This window comes from Cynocephalus volans, chromosome 7 (genome assembly GCF_027409185.1).
Source record: "Cynocephalus volans isolate mCynVol1 chromosome 7, mCynVol1.pri, whole genome shotgun sequence".
Classification (NCBI taxonomy): Eukaryota; Metazoa; Chordata; class Mammalia; order Dermoptera; family Cynocephalidae; genus Cynocephalus; species Cynocephalus volans.
Genome location: NC_084466.1, coordinates 115,348,827 through 115,363,949, shown reverse-complemented (window position 1 = coordinate 115,363,949; position 15,123 = coordinate 115,348,827). Strand labels below are relative to the sequence as shown.

The 15,123-nt window shown below is 34.4% G+C and overlaps 1 protein-coding gene across 2 annotated transcripts in view; it reads left to right on the top strand.

Moving 5' to 3' along the window:
• Positions 1-15,123, top strand: part of PRKG1 (protein kinase cGMP-dependent 1) — a 1,297,492-nt gene that overhangs the window by 1,276,258 nt on the left and 6,111 nt on the right. For both annotated transcript variants that reach the window (XM_063103400.1, XM_063103402.1), the window contains 5 exons: positions 4,399-4,540; positions 5,742-5,905; positions 12,352-12,474; positions 12,560-12,622; positions 15,000-15,066. In XM_063103400.1, the coding sequence (XP_062959470.1) occupies positions 4,399-4,540; positions 5,742-5,905; positions 12,352-12,474; positions 12,560-12,622; positions 15,000-15,066 (559 nt within the window). The remainder of the gene's footprint in view (positions 1-4,398; positions 4,541-5,741; positions 5,906-12,351; positions 12,475-12,559; positions 12,623-14,999; positions 15,067-15,123) is intronic.

Genomic DNA, 15,123 nt, shown 5'->3' with positions numbered 1-15,123 from the left:
TTGCTAGTAAGAAGCATTTTTCCTTAAGAGTAGATGGAGTGATAATATCAATGGATGTTCATTTCTCTACCTCTGCCAGGCTGCTTTTCGATCTTTATTTTTTTCTTCCCTTTCATCATTTTTGTGTCTGGAATACTCAGTTGCTGAGTCCTCTCCATGTATTTAATTTTCCATGATGAAGCATAGTAGAGAATTAGTGGCTACCTGATTCTTCCTAATGATTCAGAGGTGCGGAAGCCTCGACATTAAAAGAACTATTATATATAAAATTGCTTTGGAATTACAATCCTCTGTCTACTTTCTTTCTTATATACGTAGATGTAGCTTAATGTTTTTGTCCTATGTGACTTTTCTTTCTCTTACTCAAGAAATTGCTGGGGGGAAAGCATAATTTTATACATCCCGGCTCCAATTAATTTTGCCACTGACTAGCTTTCTGTTTAAATTGAGGCTAAAAATGTTAAAGATTAATTGTTAGAAAGAAACAAAAAAAAAATGCCAAGGGCAAGATTATGCTATTATGCTCTTAGTCACAGTATACATGAAGATATCTGCCGTCCATCAAACCACTTGGTTCAGTTCATTCAATGTTCCTCTGGTGTCTGAGAACAGAAGCAGTAAGGAGAAGCTATTCTAAAAGCATACAGGAAATGTATTTGGGCTGATCTGAAGAAAGGCCTGGGTGACATTTTTTTTTTTTTTTTTTTTTACTGACATGGAAATACCTCTGAGCCTCAGTGATTTAGCACAGAAAGTCTCTAACAGCAGCCCAGACACCCTCCTTCTCTCACCCTTTTTCTTCTTATCAGCACAGAAAAGGAACACAGAGCAGCTCTTGTTGTCAAAAAGAATGAAAAGGACACTTTTTATATGTAAACAGAATTTGAGGACTATTAAATATTTTCATACCTTCGAGGTATGAACTATAGCACTAAAGTGCTAACTGTTTCTATTATATCCCTGGTTTATTATTTATTAGTTATCATGTTTTATCTTCGTTTGTGACTTTTTGTCTTCCGTAAGTTCTGTTTCATTATTTGGAATAGATTGGTACAAATTATATTTTATTCACTTTCCCTCCTTAACACTTAAAGACTTGGCAAACCCTGCAACTTTCTTAAAAATGTAAATAGTTAATATGATGAAATATATATTAGTAATTAAATATATGTGATATGTGATATGATGAAATATATATTAGTAATTAAATTAATATGTGATATAAAACAACATATTAGCATTTATATATTATATATTAATATTAGTATTGAATGAATATTCTAATCTGATGAAATTTAATATCACAATTATTTATTTACTTAGAAATCTTTAATATGTGTTCATTTTTCCTACTGAATATCTTAAATAACTACTTAAGGAACAATAATTTTCAAATCTCACACTTCTCACTTTCTCATTACATTTTCCTGAGTATGTCTTATAAGTCCCAGAGTGGCAAGTGACTTTATATGTCCATTCTTCTTGATCAGGATCAAGATGCTGTTTTGTGGGGGGTGATTATTTAAATTCCATCTTAGATGACCTAAAAGATGGCACAGATTGAAAATGTTTCAAAGTGAAGCTATTTTCATACTAATTTAGCCTCTCTAACTTTACGATTGGCAATAAACCTGCAAAGTTTGCAACATACTTCAGGTTTACACACTCACTAATGATTGTTGTTACTAGTCAATGAAAAAAGTGAACCTTTTTTTTTTTTTTTGATGAGAGATGTTTTGTTTTTGTTACATTCAGGACTCAGTTTATATGACAAGTTGATTAAACATTGTGATTAAATTTTAATATGAGTCTATCTATCTCTCTCTCTCTATATATATAAAACCCTTTAATTCTTTCAATCAAATTGTTATCTACTGCCATCTAGCTTAGGCAACCATTCATTCCCAAAGAAGGTATAAGGGCTTATTTCTTACTTGTTTTAATTGAAATGGCACAGCTGTCACGGCCTAATTTGTTATTTCAAAGAACTAAATAGGGCAAGGGATTTATTTCTTATTTCTTAAGCTACTCTGGAAACTGTTGATAAATTAAGCTTTCATTTCTGTTTTAGATCAAATTTAATTTGTCATTTTTAATCCTAATAGTAATTTTACATTTTGAGTCACCCAAATTTTATGCTTTGTGACTGCTTTCAAGATGTGTATTTTGATAAAATCCCCAAATTACCTAAATCAAATGTTTAGTGATGAGACCATGCATTGCTGGTAAACATTTTGTGTGCATATGAGACAAGGCTTTCATTTAATTTTTAAAATCAGTTACAAATATATTTATATATGGGACATATATAGATCTGTTGAAAAAATGGAACCCAATATTCTAGAACCTTCCAAATTCCAAAATGGCTCAGGACCAGAGAAACCTTGAAACAAATAAACAGAGCTATCAACAACTGAAGACCTAAAGATGTACAACATGTGGTCAGTTCACTTCATGGCGAAAAAAGAAAGATTTTGATTGTCAGGCAATAAAAGGGTAATTTTTGCCCACTTACTCTCGCTGTCTTGTCTCAGGCTCTCCTTGTGTGCATGTATATGTGTGTGTATATATGAGGGTACTTCAAAAGGTTCACAGAAAAATAGAATTAAAAGATAATATGAATCTTCCCATGAGTTTTTTGAAGTGCCCTCATATATGTTGACTGATTGATTGATTGAATGAAATAACAACAAAGGAAAAAACCTTGGCATCTAACTCCTTGGTTTTAGGACAGAACTTTTATACTTTAACTGCTTTTTCATAGAACTCTTTAAAACGATAAACTATGTTCTTGTTCTCTCTCCGAAGTAGTAAGCACAATTTAATAATTCCACAAATCGAGAATATTAGTATGACCATCCGCTTTTGAGGTGGTTGAGATTAACATAAGAGACAAGCACACAGGCAGTGTTAGGTAGCATGCAACAAACATAGCCCCAGAGCTTGCTTTTATGAGAGTCCCTGACCTTTTACATTTTGGTGACATTTACTTCCATTTCGAAATTGAGGAGTAAATTCTAACAAACTGGGAAGTGGAAATATGTACATTTGTACAAAATTCATCAGCAAATCCAAGTGTAAAGCAGCCATCTTTCAGGTTATTTTTCAGAAACATATAGTGTCTTCCAGAAAGGTGTAGTTGTTATTTCAACTACTAATGCCCCTGAGTTGTCACTGAAATAATCAGCTCTTCCCAAAAGAAATAATCTTTCTTTTGGAATACAATTCTAGGCATGATGATATCTATGCTCGTAGATACTAGAATATTTACTATAACTACTAAATTTCTTGAATCTTTCTTCAATAATATCTGAATGGAACAATTGCGAATTTATGTGGACAAGAGAAAGTTTCTTTGAGAAGAACTGCATCCATACCAGGAAATTAACAAAATACTTTATGCTGCAGTCGTCCTGTGACTTGGAGCTATCCTTGGCAGAGAGAGCTAAAACTCTATCATCCTGGGTGCTGGAAAAGGCATTAGAGAATTGCCTTGAAGGTTCTATATTCTTTGACCTTAATTACATTAAGTATGTTTGCCTATCAAGAGCAGCATATTTCTTTTGATTGTAGAGATTATTTACCTTAAATAGTAAGCATCCATGCATATGAAATTAACATACAGCTTTCACCACATTGAGTGCTGTATATGTCGCCAACCCCTCCTTACTAGAGAGCATTACAAAGCAAAGCAAACAACACGAAACAAAACAAAACACATGGAAGAGTCTTACTTTATTTCATAATAACATGGCTTGTTTTAATCAGCAAATTGATTACTTCCTTACTTCAGGATTGTTTCACTGTGATCTGGGAGGGCCTTTTGAAAGCTTACAAATTCTTGTTCACTGTTAGAAGAAGAGATTATTTCTGCACTTATGAGTATGGGCGATATATCTCTGCTTTCATTAATATTCAATTGTTAGTGGAACCAAATGAACAAACGCATTGTCTGTGTGCCTAGAGTAAATGTTTATGTGAGAGATCAATTTCTCATGAAATATCTGAATGGTACATTTATATTCTGAATATGCTGGTCATTAGCAGGAAAAATCTTACACTGGGTTTTCTAAAGCATTTGAGGATCAAGTTAAGGAATTCTCTGCTCTTAGGAATTCACTAAGTACAGGAAACCGGCGTGTTGTTGAACCCTTCTTCAGTCCTTTCAGGAAATTAGATTTACCCCCCCCCCCCCCGGCTAAGGGCAGAGAATTCCTCAACTTGATCTTCAAATACTTTAGAAAACCCAATGAAATGGCAATCATGTGACAGGCAGTCAGTATGACCATTGGTCTCTGACTTAATTTTGGCAAAGGAACATAGTGAAATGAGGGGGAAGAAACCTTCTTAGAGAAACGAATTTCTCACATACTTTTCATTCCATTTTCTGTATCTCAGAGGTTCGTTTGAGGATTCTACAACCAGATTTTACACAGCATGTGTGGTAGAAGCTTTTGCCTATCTGCATTCCAAAGGAATCATTTATAGGGACCTCAAGCCAGAAAATCTCATCCTAGATCATCGAGGTTATGCCAAACTGGTCAGTATGTTTCACACATGCTTTCTGCCCTGCAGTTTTAAAATGTTCATTTATAAAGCTGTGTTCATGTGCTAACAGTAAAATATCAGTTTTCCTTTCCAATATCGTAACTTTCTTAAAAGCAGGTTTTAGCATAACAATTTTCAACTAAATATTTCTTCGAATTATGTAGAAGTTATGAGAAATTAAATTAGCTAAGTTTGAATTAATAATACCCTGGCAAATGTGTTTGCTGGCATGGGTTCATAAACCTAAAAGAGCTTAGAGAAGTCCCTTTTTCTAGTCAGCCTTTTGCCATCCAAAGACAATGGGTATTTATATTATGGAAATCCATGGATCATTTTAATAGTTCAGATTTAAGAATGATGCTAATGGAAAAAATGGTCTTTACAGGTAATGTTATCCAGGCTATGTTAATAAAAATAATAGGTCAAAAACTCTGAAGATTTACTGTGGAAGGGAAGTTCTCTTATTTAAAAATGAGCAACTTCTGTGAGCTTTGGATCTGTCAGTGCCTGATTCTTTTAAACTTTTGGAAATTTTATTCAGCATATGGTTTGTAAAGAAAATCAAATCAATGGCAGTTTATTAGTTGTAGTCTCAGTAAAATTGTTTTAGAAAAAAATTGTTTTTCTACATTTGAGGCTCCACCTTCAAAAGATTTCCAGAAAAATGAAGGTTACATTTTCATTGTATTTCTGTTTATGTTTACCAAGGGCAGAGTTAATATGTTATTCATGTCCTACAACAATAAAGTGTCTTCTCAAATAATTAATACTAAAGGAATTATAAGCTTCATTAAATCCAGCAGAAATCATGTATCTTCTGGGAAAGATGTTAAATAGGCCCGACTAGTCTTCTAAAATTTTTGAGTAAAGGAGAAATTCTTCATTTCTTGTAAATTTCATTGGCATCACAGGAGAAACAAAAATATTTACTGAAAGGCTTACCTTTATTTGGAATGACGTGAATTTTATCTAATACTCCGATTTCAACTTTTCCCATCGAAGCTGAGTTTGATCAGGGTGACTTTGTTTGTTTCCCATATAGATGATTCCTTTTAGAAGCTGGGACGATAATAACTTGCATCTGTTTTAATTTTTTCATTGTCATCATCATCAGTATACTTTAGCAAAATTACTTATTGTTTTTTAACTTAATCATAAGTGGCTTAAATATCTTGTTTCTCTCTCTTGGTAAGGTGGATTTTGGCTTTGCAAAGAAAATAGGATTTGGAAAGAAAACATGGACTTTTTGTGGGACTCCGGAGTACGTAGCCCCGGAGATCATCCTCAACAAAGGCCATGACATTTCAGCCGACTACTGGTCCCTGGGAATCCTCATGTATGAACTTCTGACTGGCAGGTATGGACATTGATAGGGAACTGCTAATAAAAATAAACCAGCAAACAGCTGCATACTCCTGCCCTTGTTACTCTGATTAGACCATCTTAAAGTGCATTTTACCATATCTAGGTCCCACTCTTCAATTAGTTATGCAAATGACCAAGCATTCATAAAGCAGTGTCTAAAATAGTTCTTCAGGGCAACTGACTCAGCACCAATTTTTGCTCTTATCATTGCTAATTCTTTGTGTGTGTATGGGTGTGGAAGGACCCAGTGTCTTTCTGTGAGATTTTTGAGCTTAGTCGTTTAGCCAGCAATGAAGCAAGGGAGATGATAATCGTATAAAAATATCTCGGGTCAACTTTTTATAGAGGTATGAGGACCTGTTAGCAATTGTTATATCTAAATGAAATGTGAATGCTTTGCAGATTTTTTATGTAATATTATAATCAACAACAACTGAAAAGGCACTAGGGACACCGTAAGGTATGAAACAGACTATAAGCTCCTCAAGGATAAATACTAAAAGAAGAAATAAATATACCACCGTGACATGCTCTAAGGACAGTAAGTAGTAGGGTCATTTATGACCTACAGGGTACAGAAGAGGACTAGGTTTGTCCAGGGGCGCTTTTGAAGAATATAAGAATGCAGCTGAGCCTCAAAGGAAGAATAGCACTTAGATGTAGAGAGCAAGGGAAAGGGCATTCCAGGCAGAGTGACCCGACCTAAAGAGAGGGGCAGTAGTGGGCATGCACACGGAGGAGAGTCATGTAAAAAATAATCAGGGATCAGTAAGAGCCATCTTTTGAGGATCACGATTGCTGTACTTTAGTGTCTGGACTCCATCCAGAGAGGGAATCATTGAGTGCTTTCACACAAAGGAGTGAGTGACATGTGTCATGGTATTTAAGGAAAAACCAGCTGGTAGTAATATGTAGGGCAAATTGGAAGAGGGATGAGGAGGCTGGTTTGAGGATTATTCCAATAATTCATGTCCAAGAAGCTGAGAGTCTAGAATAGAGCAGGGGCAAAGGAAAGAAAGGGATAAATGTGGGGCAGGATGTGAAAGAATTACTTAAGAGGACTTAGTCACTATGGTGAAGATGAGAGGAAGACTTGGGACTTTTACACTCAGGGTTCTTTGTGAGGAGTCAGTGAATATACGAAACACTTAGATGAGTGTCTAGCACTTAATAAGCACTCCATAAATGGTATCAACTATTACTACTACTACCACTGCCAGGAAGAGCTGTGCTTTGATTTTTATTTGTGAGCATTTTATAGTGTTACTCTTGAAATGTATATGTTAATTTCAAATAGATTATCTGTAACCTAACCTAATTTTACTCAATATTCTCCTTCTGTATAGAGGTAAGTTATTTTAAATGTATGACAAATTAAGTAGACATATAAAGACGTGAAAGATTTGGACAATAGAGAAGGTTAAATTTAACGTATGTGCATATATGTGTGGATGGATGGATGGATAGATAGGTAGATAATCTTTCCAGTGTGCTTAGAATTGCTATAAAAACCAATCATATAATGAATAAAAAACTAAATATTAACTCATAATTAAAGATGTAAAATAATAACCATCAGTAACTAGACTAAAATATTAATCACAACAATTTCTACTTCTCCTTATGTGTTTAGAAATTTTCTTGTAATCAATAATTATTCCTTAAGTAATAAGGAAAAAATGATAAAAACCTTATTCTTAAACACTGGCGTACACTAAACTGTAAGAAATCCTTAATAACAGAAGAATCCTTAATCTACTTTTCTAAATAACCACAGGGTCATGGAAGCTATGGAATAGCAGAACAGTAATAAAAATAAAGTGCTATAAATCACAATTTGTGTGATATGGCCAAAGCTAAACTTAAAATATTACATAAACACCATATATTATTAAAATCCTTTTTATGATAAGAAATAAATGAGCTCAGCACCCGTTTCAATAAATAAAAAGAAAAGCTTCCGGTCAAAGATAATAGAGAAAAAAGAGCCTTTATTTTCCATCTTCTACCCAGTGAAGTGATAGTGAAGATGAGGGAAAGGGACGGGAGAAGGCAAGAATAAAACATATAGAATGATCTTTAGTTACAATGAAAGTTTCACCAACCACACCTGCCAAAAACTGTGAAGAGTGGGACGAGACTAGGGATGATTCTGGCAAACCTCCTTGGACCACAGGCATGATCCCAAAGTGTTATGCTCTTGAACATCATATCTAATGATTTTTGATTAGAGTCATAACATTTGCAGTGCTGGATGGCTCTTAAAAGAGCAAGGAATGTTCATGTAGAGACCCAGTTAAGCACCACAGAATGGCAGAGGAACTGAGGTGAGGGTGGACTCCTCACATGCACCAGGTCTGCCTTGTAAGGTCCATAATGCTGGCCAATAAAATGACAGTGAGGAAAAAAAAAAAAAAAAGAAAGAAAAGAAAAAGAAAAAAGGGAGAGAAGCAGTCATTGCCAAGATTTCAGAGAATTCAGTAGGGCTTTGCTATGAGCCACATGACCTCCTGATTGCCAAAAATTGAGGACCAAGGAAATAAATGATCTGGTGAGAAGTTTCATAAGGCAACAAATTCTGGTGAAGGCTAGTGGATTTCACATTGCTTCCTTCCCTCTGATCTTCCCTATTCTGTTCTTCAGGGTGGCTGGCCCAACTTAAGGATGGGTAATAATCAGAAAGTCCCCACCCCTTTCACAACCCCTCCACCACACACACACACACACACACACACACACCCCAACTCCCAACTTAAGGATGGGTAATAATCAGAAAGTCCCCACCCCTTTCACAACCCCTCCACCACACACACACACACACACACACACACACACACACACACACACACACACACACACACACACACACACACACACACACACACACACACACACCCCAACTCCTTTCTTACTTGCTGGTTTTGTTGAAGGATCCACAGACCTCCTCCAGACTCAGGAAAGGAGGAACTCATGCCAGTTCCAAGTTTAGGTTCAACTAATCGATTCCAGTCACATGGCACTCTGAAAGCGATTGGCATTGATTGAATTGGGCGCACCATCTAAATAAAATTTTCAAAATACATTCGTAGAAGAAAATTCTCAGTGCCTACAGCAGACACTCAACAAATAAGAATTGAATGAATAAAAAGAAGTCCTTATTTCTACTGGTAAGCTTCCGGCAACTGTGAAGGGAAACAGCCTTCAGAAGAAGCTAACACTGAGTATAGCAGAACGTAAAGCTGGAAAGATTCTGGGTCATTGAGCCACGAATACTACTGTATAGAGTTTGCCCGACCTCTGGACTGCCACTTTTGTGAAATCAGAGTCCTTCTTATTTTAATCAGTTTGAGTTGGTGTTTTCTGTTAATTTCAGTCGAAAGATGCATAAGTAAAAGGCAGCTAAAGAACACACAAGAGAAATAAATCAAAGACATAGGAAAAGTTCAGACAAATTTTTATCTACAATTACTTTGCAGCTATTGAAAGCATGATCTCTCTAAAAAGTGACATTGAAGATATTTGCAAGCGTTCACAGATGACAAGAGACGTAAACTAGCAGAGCTCAGGTACACTGCAAAATTGAGAGTCATAAGCAACAGAAAATAGAATAATAATTAAAAACATAGCCAAGGAGATAGTAGATAGTCTTGGGAAAAATAATGGAAAAGGAAAAAGCATGTGGAAATTTATTACACAAAGAGGATATAGAAGTAAAAGGAAATAGAAAAAAAAACCAATTATGTATATAAATAGAGTATTACAAATGGGAGAGAAAAATATATTTAATTCCATAATAGAAAATTCATGGCATAAAGACTTGACTTAGTGTATCCTTTTGATCTGCAGTGACCATGGGAGAACTAATCCAGAATAATAACATCACAATATGTCCATGGGTAATTTCCTAAATTCAGGGATAAAGAATAATCATAGGGGCATCAAAGCCACGAAAGCATGTCATGTATGGTGTTGGATGACAGGAGGATTAGAGTTCCCATTGGCCTTCTCTCCAGCACCTTCAGTGCCAAAATGTAGTATATCAAGAACTATGTAGTTCTGAGGAAGACAGAGAGTATAAACTAAGTAATGTATACAGTCATGTTATTCTTAAAATACAAGTACAGCATATAAAGTGTGCACCGCAGGCTTTTCTCAAAAACACCACTACTAGTCAACAAAAAGATGAGTCAAAATAAAATACTCAGGAATACAAAAACTGTTACAAGGATTCATTATGAACTTTAAATCTAATTAGAATTTAGATCAAATAATTTAAATTTGGGTCATTGAACAGACTGTAAATATTTGAATCTTTGGCAATTGTAAAATAATAACAAAATCAACAAAAACTAAGGTGGGAAAGGGAAGGTATAAATAACTATCGGCATAATTATTTCTCAGCATTCATAATTAGTAGTCTTAAATATTTTTTACAGATGAAGCATGTTGTTACAAAAAAGGAAGCTTCAAATTTAAAGTTTTTAAAAATTTTTTCTTAATTTTAGAGAAATCTTTTAGAATTAATATTGAGAATTACATTTTTGAGATTTCGCACTTCTTTCAGTTTAACTGAAGTAAAATTAAATGGAATACTTTTTTTATTTTAAAAAGCATGTATAATATAATCCTGTGTATCTCCATCTACACAGAGACATGTAGGAAATAACGTTCATCAAATGTTGATTATTATTAATATTTTGGAGAGATGGACGATTTTACTTCCTTCTAAGTAGTCATATATTTTATATATTGAATTAATATGTTAGATTGAACATGCATCACTGTAACAACCACAAAAATTATCTTTAATACTTGATTTTAGTTTTCTAAGTTCAATAAATCAATATAAAATAAAACCATAAATTAGAAAACCTTAAATTAATAACATTGGAAATCCAATATGTTCTTCTTCCTCATTTTTTAAAGTTAAAATTCAAACTGGCAAGTTAACTTAAGAGAGTAAAGAGAATATGCAATTATAACATCAAATAAAGGGAAAATTTTTTAATTCTAAGAGAATACTAAATAGAATTGCATGTTTATACATTTTTTAAAGTGATTTAAAATTGACAGGTAATTACTAGCTAATGACCTATTAAAGTAAATAGAAAGTAGTTGTCACAGAAAATCAAGGCAGATACCATTACAGCCCTCAGCACAGCAAATCTACTACTCCTTATTTTAAGTTAACTTATTATTTTTAGCATGCTCAATAAAAGGAAATAGTTTGAACTGCTATTAATAAATATGAAGGGCAAAAATAAAATAATCCATAAGATTTCTTCCACAAAGGGACATGAACCCTGTATTAAGAACCCTGTGTTAACTATTATTAATTTCCAAAGAAATTATTTGTCAAGGTATATCATAATCTCTCCTTTAAACTGTGGGAAATTTGAAGGAAAGATTTGACTTTAGTCGACTCTGTATTCCCTGAACCTGGCACACGACCCACCCTAGGGACAGATAGGTAAAAAAATAATCAACAGATGTGACTCATAAGGGATTGGGTATTAGGCTCTTGCTAGTAAAAAGGATGCCTTGTGTTAGGTTATCTTCTGAGGACTGATGATCAAGGAGAAAAGAATGAGAAGAAAACTATTCTGTACAAGCATAGTTGAGCCCTATATATTGATCCCTTATTATGTACGAGACATTACTCAACTTGGGGAGTAGCAGTGGAGAACAAAACTTAGGCTGGAGGGAAGACAGTCATAATACCAATAATCACACAATGAAGAGGTGATTTACAAAGTGCAACAAATGGCATAAAGGGTGCTATACGAAAGTACGATAGGGGACTCTAATTTAAAATTTAAATTTAAGTATTAGATTAGATTGTTAGATTATGTTGGTTGATGCAAGTTATGTTAGACTAGGTTGCTCAGAGTAGGCTTTTTGAAAGAGCAGAGTAACATTTAAGCTGAGACTTGCTAAAGTGAGGCATTAACTAGATAAATGTGGGAAGAACCTCCAGGCAAAATAAACAATGCCCTGAGGTGGAAAAGTGCTGGATCCCAGTGAGGGAGGACCGTGATGGCATCAGATGGGGTCCCATCACTCATCTTCTTGTGGCGATCCTAGTGATTTTGAATGTCACCCAAGGGTGATCATAGAGTCGATTAATGCGAGAACGGTCAGAGAGTGGAAGAGACATCTTGAATGACTAAGGACAGCAAGAGGGGTTAACTACCCTCAATAAAAAGAAATAAAGGGAACAGCAGATAAGCTTGACCCATCTATGGTTTTGCTAAGTGATTGACTTGGATGGGCTTCTGTATTGTTTTGCTGTGAATTAAGTTTCATTCTATCATCACTACAAATACAAGCTCCCAAATAAGAATTGATGTCATTTGTGGACTTCATAACAATTTAAATTGCACTCTTATTTAAAAAATAAAAGTACAAAATATCTCTTGTCACGTCTCGTTCTTGCAGCCCACCGTTCTCAGGCCCAGATCCTATGAAAACCTATAACATCATATTGAGGGGAATTGACATGATAGAATTTCCAAAGAAGATTGCCAAAAATGCTGCTAATTTAATTAAAAAACTATGCAGGTAAGATTTTAAACTACATTATTTTTCAAAGGATCATAATGTGACAAAATTAAGTTTTTTAACAAAATTATTATTTTATTCTTAGGGACAATCCATCAGAAAGATTAGGGAATTTGAAAAATGGAGTGAAAGACATTCAAAAGCACAAGTAAGTGTTCTTTTCTTGTAACTTTAGGTTTCAGAGTTTAGAAAACCTAACAAGCATTTCCCAAGGGTTGTTTTTTAAGCCATTTGTGTATAAATGATATATTTAGCCTATAGGAACATCCAAAGAGAGAATGTAGACTGGTTAGCCTTTAAAAGTCTTTTCTAGTTGTGTGTCTGGAACTTTATTTAGATATATCTAATGACTCTGTGACATTCCAAACAACAAATTCACTGAATTCAGATTCTCACTACTCACACTAGCATGTTTTCCTCACTGGCACAAAGAGGAAATGTGTATTTTTAATTTGGGAATTCTATTCTCCACCAGAATATTCAAACAAAAGTCCTCCACTGTATCATACATCATTTCCTAGACTAAAGCAAAATATATTTTTCTAAACATTTCCTAATTAAATAATATGGCAGAAAAAAATAGAGGATAACCTTTTTTTAAACAATAGCAGTGCCAAAAAGAAAAAAAATAAAGAAAGGAAGGAAAAAGAAACAATAGCAGTATCTTAAATATCAGACCTTACTGTTAACTGGATGTTCTAAAAGCTAAACTAAGCTCAGATTGGTCTTTCTCTATTAGACTGTCTGTGTAGCACTCACAAGAAATTCATATCCCTATCAAAGGAACTTACTGAAATACCTATGAATATCTTTTTTTCCTCTCTTTTTTCTTAAATTTATTTTTTATTGTAACATAGTTGATTATACATATTTGTAAGGTACAGAGTTGCCTGTGTGCAATATGTGATACTGCAATCAGGATAATTAGTATATTCAACATTATACAATGTAATCATTTTTCGTGTACCTTTACCAGTTCCTCCCTTAACCCACCTCTCCCCGTATCCCACCACTGGTCACCTCAGTTCTGTTCTTAAATTTTGAAAGGTTAGCATATTATTGTGATTTTTGTATCTTTTTCTCTCTTTTTTATTTGCTTATTTTTTAGCTCCCACTTATGAGTGAGGACATGTGGTATTTCGCTTTCAGTGCCTGGTCTATTTCACTGAACATGATTTTCTCTAAGTTCATCCATGTTGCTGCAAATGACAGTATTTCATTCTTTTTTATGGCAGAGTAGTATTCCGTTGTGTGTGTATATATATATATATATATATATATATATACACACAATATATATATACTGCAATTTCCTTATCCAGTCATTTGGCAATGGGCATCGAGGTTGGTTCCAACTCTCTTGGCTATTGTAAAAGAGCTGCAATAAACATGGGGGTGCAGTTATCCCTTTGACGTGATGATTTCCATTCCTTTGTATATACCCAACAGTGGAATTGCTGGATCGTATGGCAGTTCTATCTGTAGTTGTTTGAGGAACCTCCATACTGTTGTCCACAATGGCTGCACCAATTTACAGCCCCACCGACAATGTAGGAGGGTTCTCCTTTCTCCGCATCCTTGCCAGTGTTTGTTATTCTCTGTCTTTTTGATAATAGCCCGTCTGACTGGGCTGAGATGATATCTCAGTGTGGTTTTGATTTGCATCTTCCTGATGTGGAATGATGTTGAGCATTTTTTCATGTGTCTGTTGGCCATTTGTGTATTTTCTTTTTAGAAATGCCTATTCAGCTCTTTTGCCCATTTTTTAATCAGGTTATTTGTTTTTTTACTGTTAAGTTATTTACATTCCTTCTATATTCTGGATATTAATCCTCTGTCAGATTCATAGTTTGCAAATATTTTCTTCCACTCTGTAATACCTATGAATATCTACAAGGCCTGCTAAGGATTTGGTGTAAGCATGTGCTGATGGTGAAAACTTTCAAAGACAAAACAAAACAAACAGAAAAACCTTAGTGTTATTTAATCTTCACGTTCACAGAAAAGTTGTAAATGAAATACCTTTATTATATTTAAAAAGGAAAAAAAGGAGAAAAACGAGATACGTAAAGACTAATACAGTGATGTACAAAAGTTAATTAGCTGAGGCTGTGCACTGAATCAGTGGCAAAGGTGGAAAATTAATTTTCTGTGTTGACTTTCATGCCCTGATTCTACCTCTTTAAAATAAACTATCCTATAAGGCACAAGGCCAGGCATATTATGAAATTTATAAAATTGTAGTGATAGTATAGGAACAAGGTTATGCAAACTTTCTGACTGAAATTACAAAAAGAAAAAGAGTTGTATGTTAATTGGTTTCTAAAATTTGACAATTATACTTTCTAAAGCATTTCACAAATTAAGCTAGTTTTTTAAAAAACTGCAATAAAGTAGAAAACATATTTTATCACATGAAAATGTTTGCCTAACTGCTTTCCATCAGTCTTGTACATCACTTATGTTGCAATGAGTTTTTAGCTGAGGTAAAATGCCTTTCTTTAACTGTGTTTTTACTTTCCTAGATGGTTTGAGGGCTTTAACTGGGAAGGCTTAAGAAAAGGCACCCTGACACCTCCTATAATACCAAGTGTAAGTAGACTTTCCAGCCTGTAATTGCATGACATGCTTGATAGGTTTATGTCAGTC